Source organism: Anthonomus grandis, chromosome 4 (genome assembly GCF_022605725.1).
Source record: "Anthonomus grandis grandis chromosome 4, icAntGran1.3, whole genome shotgun sequence".
Classification (NCBI taxonomy): Eukaryota; Metazoa; Arthropoda; class Insecta; order Coleoptera; family Curculionidae; genus Anthonomus; species Anthonomus grandis.
Window position 1 is genome coordinate 22,461,796 of NC_065549.1, and position 5,158 is coordinate 22,466,953.

Genomic DNA, 5,158 nt, shown 5'->3' on the forward strand with positions numbered 1-5,158 from the left:
ATACATAATACGAGTCATGATCTCTAGTTACATTATCTGAAAATTCATTTTTCAAAATAATTAAAACAACAAATATTTACATATAAAAAATATATATTATAAAATTTTTGATAAACTTAACAAAATTCTTATGAATTACTTGTGTATACTAATCACTAGCATAAAAAAGGGTTACAATATTATAAAATTAAATGTTTTATCTTACAGCCGCATACAAGTCACCTTGTCGTTCCAAAAAACAAAAAACACGTTATAATTTAAAAAAATATTTACAAATAAATATCAGTTTTTATGATACAATATAAGGCACTAAAACTACAAATTTTATTGTCTAACTAACACAGACTATGTACAAATTATTATTAATAAATAGTTAACTAGATGAATAACTGGCTTGTTAGTAAGTCTTATTTTTATAAAAATATGTTGATGAGATCACTTCAGTTATGATATATACACCTGGAAAAAGAAATAATTATTATTATTTTTAAAATGTTAGCTAAAATAGTTGATTTTAAGAAAATAAATATAAAAAAAAACAATATTAAAAAAAATACTGTAATGTAATGTAATATAAGATATTTAATAATAGTTAAAAATTATAGATAAAAAAGGTTAGTGTTAGATGGAAATAAAATTAAAAGGCAATAATATTATACATTTATTATTTTAACTAATAATAAGAACTGATTTCTAAATTTTAATTATTTCTTACAGGTATCTTAAGAAAACTTATTGTTTTTAAAATAATCAATTTAGATATTTCAAATCCGGTATACTTACAAAAAATTTAAATAAATTATTTAGAATAAATAAGTTATAATTTAAGTTAAATAAGTGATTTTAAGAGGTAAAATGCAAAAAATAATAAAATTTTACTCATTTGTTAATTTTTATAATTTAACATTAATATTTTTACTAAGGGTATACTAAAAAACAGTTTATTAGTATTTGACATAGCATAAAATCATAGTTTTTATTATTTAAATGTTTTTAGGGTCCAAAAATTTTTGTTTTTTTTAGTTTTGACAGTTTAATTTTTTTATTAAATTTTGAAATTTTAAAAGAAGGTAAAATTATAAAAAAATTGTATACTTTATAAATAAATTTGAAATATAGTCAATTATATTTTAGATTTAGTTTGTTTCTCTTTTAATAAACCAGTATAAAAAGAAGACATTAATATTTTCAATCTTAAACCATGGATTTATCATATAAAAAATAATGTATATATCTTGATACCTAAAATAGTAACTTTTTAAATTTTTATTCATCCCAACCAACTACGAGATTTTGTATTAAGATGCATAATTTTAATGTACCTATTCACCGTCTTAAATTGGCAAACCGTTTGCCATATATCTGGGTGAAATTATGTGTGGAATACATTGCTATGAAACTCTGAAAAGATTTTCAATAAACTTAATACATCTTAAAATCTTAGAGAAACATTTAATAATTTTTTCTTTGTTTTTTGGATAAAAATCATTAAAAAATATTTGTCTAGCCTTGGGATATTATTATATTCCAAATTATTATTACCTGTGTTACTAATATTTAAAATCTTTATAAATCGCTATATACATATTCAAAATATTTTGAAATGAACTTAATATAAAATTAATTTTTATTTATAATATTTTTTTAAGTCCACTTCTTTTGGTTTTTAATGTTCTGTAATTACCTTACTTTTATTCTAAATATTATGAAAATGGTATTAACCAAAAATGAAGAAATAAAAATATTTCTGCTTTATAAAGCAACCTATGTATAATACCAATATTAAATATTCACATTAAAAAGGAAATGTTTTGGAAACCATCTTATTAACAATAATATAGAATTACCTAATTGTAAGGCCTTTGCTAGCTGTTAGTATCGCTTCGTCCTATAGTCTGCTCCCACCAGTTTGCTTGAATATTTTGTTCAATTTTTGGGCTCTCTTCCTCTTTTAACAAAATTGTTGGCAAGTCACTTATTTCAGTTTTTACATGTACATTAAAGTTATCTCCCAATCTACCGGATGTAAAAACAGGAATAAAACAATTTTGAGGTAAACCCTCTTGCATCTTCGACTCACTGTTTGGACTCAAGGAGTTTTCACTATATAGTTCTGGACTGAGTGAACCTGCTGTATTTTGTAATGCACTTACTTGAAGATATGAGAGGTCCTGAGAATTTAAATCAAGTCCAGAGTCTAGCAAAATACTATGCTGTTCAGAAGATATTGAAGGATCCATATTTTCTGAGTTTTCATATAGCGATATTGGTACAACTTCATATGAATTATTGGTAGTATTAATTCGGATATATTGTTGCGGAGACGCAGTTGCTACAGAAGAGAAATCGTCATCTTCGTCAGACATTCCAAAGGAATAACACTGATTTTCACTCGATTCATTCTGGGATGTTGGCGAAGAGCACAAATTTGCTTCATCACTGTATGGTAAGGCATATCCATCCATGGCTAATAGTTCTTCCAAGCTCCTAATATATTCTACGGCCATTCTTAATGTTTCAACTTTGCTCAGTTTTTTATTGCCTCGGCCATTACCACTTTCAAAGGTTTGAGCAATAAAATTAGGAATGTGTTGCCGTAAATTCGCAAAACCATTGTTAACTTGTTTTACGCGGTTTCGTTCCCGCGCATTTCTTCTTGCTACAGCCATCGGTTGCGGGTTAGTTTTTGAGTCTTTTGCAGCCTTTTTAGCACCTTTACGACCTGGATTTGTAAGTAAAATATCTTCTTTGGGGATATCTTTCGGCTGAGGTAATATTGGGGCCGGCTTTCTAAGCACTATAATATGCCTGTCACCAGTTTTACCTTGATTTGTTGTGGTATTTTGATGTAGAATTTTAGGGGTAGGTGGACTGTACTGTACGACACTGATCTGCGACATTATAACTAGTAATTATTTAAACTTTAATTATCCTCGTTACGAAATAAATAACACATGCTACTAATAGTCACTAATATTAATGAATCATATGTTAAGGTCACTGGAGATGTCACTTCGGCCGGATGTTTTCAATTGAGGTTGCGAATGGGCGCGAATGTTTTGAGGGTAAACGCGTGCCGTTTGAAATCAAGAAATAGAATGAACTAAAAGTTTTTCGATCTAATTTTACCGTTTGGCATGTGGCACGAGCGCGACGGCAATAAACTCCACCCATTTTCAGTGATCGAGGGGTGTTTCGGCGGCTCGACTTTAACAGCTGTTCCCCCTGGCCGGTCGGCAGACCGTGTTTTTAAAGAACTATAACACACATGAGGGACCCGGGATATGTGCAATGGTTAGGAATTATATAAAAATGGCCAAAATATAGTTTAGATAAAGTAAATATAACTTATCATCTTAAAATGAATAAATTTAAGTTTTGGACAAGAAAAATATAAGTTTACATTTTACTGCTTATTTTGGAAAATTTCATGTAGGTAAGCAATATAAAAAGAGACAAATTTAAAAAAAGTTGAGTTTACAAAAAATAAAAATATATAACTAAATTCTAAAATAACCGTGATTTGTTAAGACATCTGCCAATTTCTAATTTTAAATATTTATGTTTTTTTTATTTAATAAATTACTACTGCGAAACTGTATAGGTCTAGCCAGGGCCTTAAAATAAAGTTTCGCAGGTAAAATTACATATTAATGTTAATTTAACTTATTGATGTTAGATTTTGGACTAAAAATAAAAAGTAAAAATAGGTATATGTTATTCTAAGCGCAAAAATTACATCTTCAAAGCAAAAAAAAAATTATTAACATTCTTATTCCTAAAATAGCTTCTAAAAATTTTGAAATGGCAACACCGCAGGAAAAAGCTGATATCGTCTTGCGAAATGTCATCTTAACAAACGGTTTTGTGTTTACATTCGGCATTTCTGCTACAGAAGTCACATGAAGTTCTGTGTTTTTTCTTTAGTTTTTTGTTAAAAAAGGGAAAAGGACTCATTTGAGTGTTTTTGTAAACTGTTAATAATAATAATAATAATAATAATAATAATAATAATAATAATAATAATAATAATAATAATAATAATAATAATAATAATAATATTAATAATAATAATAATAATCATAAAACTTTACATCAAGAGCTGGCAATGAAGTTGGAACTTATTACAACAGAGAAGGTTTGGTATTATAAATATACTCCAGAACCCGTAGTGGAAAATGACCGATATAAGTTATATTGGGACCGCAGTGTACTTACCGATCAACATTTAAGGCATAATAGACCAGATCTTATTTTAATAGATAAAATTTCCAGGAAAACAACTCTAATTGACGTAGCCATACCGAACAACAATAATCTGCAAGAGAAACACACTGAGAAAATCGCCAAATACAGCGATCTAGAAATTTAAATCGAAAGGCAATGGAGAATGGATAATGTTCAGACCATCCCAATTGTTGTATCGACAACGGGTGTAATACCAAAGAGTCTACTGGAATACCTTAAACAACTAGGAACTGGCGAACATCTATAAAAGCATATGCAAAAGGCAGTACTACTGGCAACTGCTCGCAGCACCCGAAAATTCCTAGGAGAAAACTCTACATTTCAGGTCACTTAACAGGTCACTGGCACCGAAAAGGCCCCCCACAGATCACAGAGCTTAATCGTTTTGATATCGGAGGTATCTGGGATAAGTAAATGATCCCCCCCCACCCCTTAGAGGGAGTGCGAGAAAGAAAGTACTACTAAGAAAGACATTAAAGCAACAAAGAGGTCCAAGTTGTGGTTACAAAGAGTATTAAATAAGTGAAGCATATAATAAATCGGCGACCATCTAAAAATGTTATTTATTGCTCTATTACACTGAAATATTCGACAGTTTCTAGAGTTTAACCTGGGAACAACACAGTAATTTTGATTTAACAATGAGCTACAGTCGATTTTATAGTTAACTAACTTATATAAAAAGAGCACGGCCGCTACCATACGGCAGTCGGCTAAAGCTTTCATGTTAAAACGTGCAAGCATTATATCTTGACATGTTCTTCTTGCTGGATAAACACCATCTGTCTTGTACATTAAATATTTTAAAAATTTACGCTGAATTGACTCAATTTTATCAATCTCCACCTGATATACCGGATGCCATATAATTGAAGCGTACTCAAGCTTGGAGCGAACAAATGAGCAATAT

General features: G+C 29.0%; 1 protein-coding gene across 1 annotated transcript; it reads right to left on the reverse strand.

Moving 5' to 3' along the window:
• Positions 1-213: 213 nt before the first annotated feature.
• On the reverse strand, positions 214-3,346 carry LOC126735284 (achaete-scute complex protein T4-like). The gene is made up of 2 exons (XM_050439230.1): positions 1,848-3,346; positions 214-459 (listed from the first exon to the last, which is right to left on the reverse strand). Exon 1 carries the CDS (start codon positions 2,898-2,900, stop codon positions 1,866-1,868), a length of 1,035 nt encoding a protein of 344 aa, XP_050295187.1. The 5' UTR covers positions 2,901-3,346; the 3' UTR covers positions 214-459; positions 1,848-1,865.
• Positions 3,347-5,158: the final 1,812 nt, after the last annotated feature.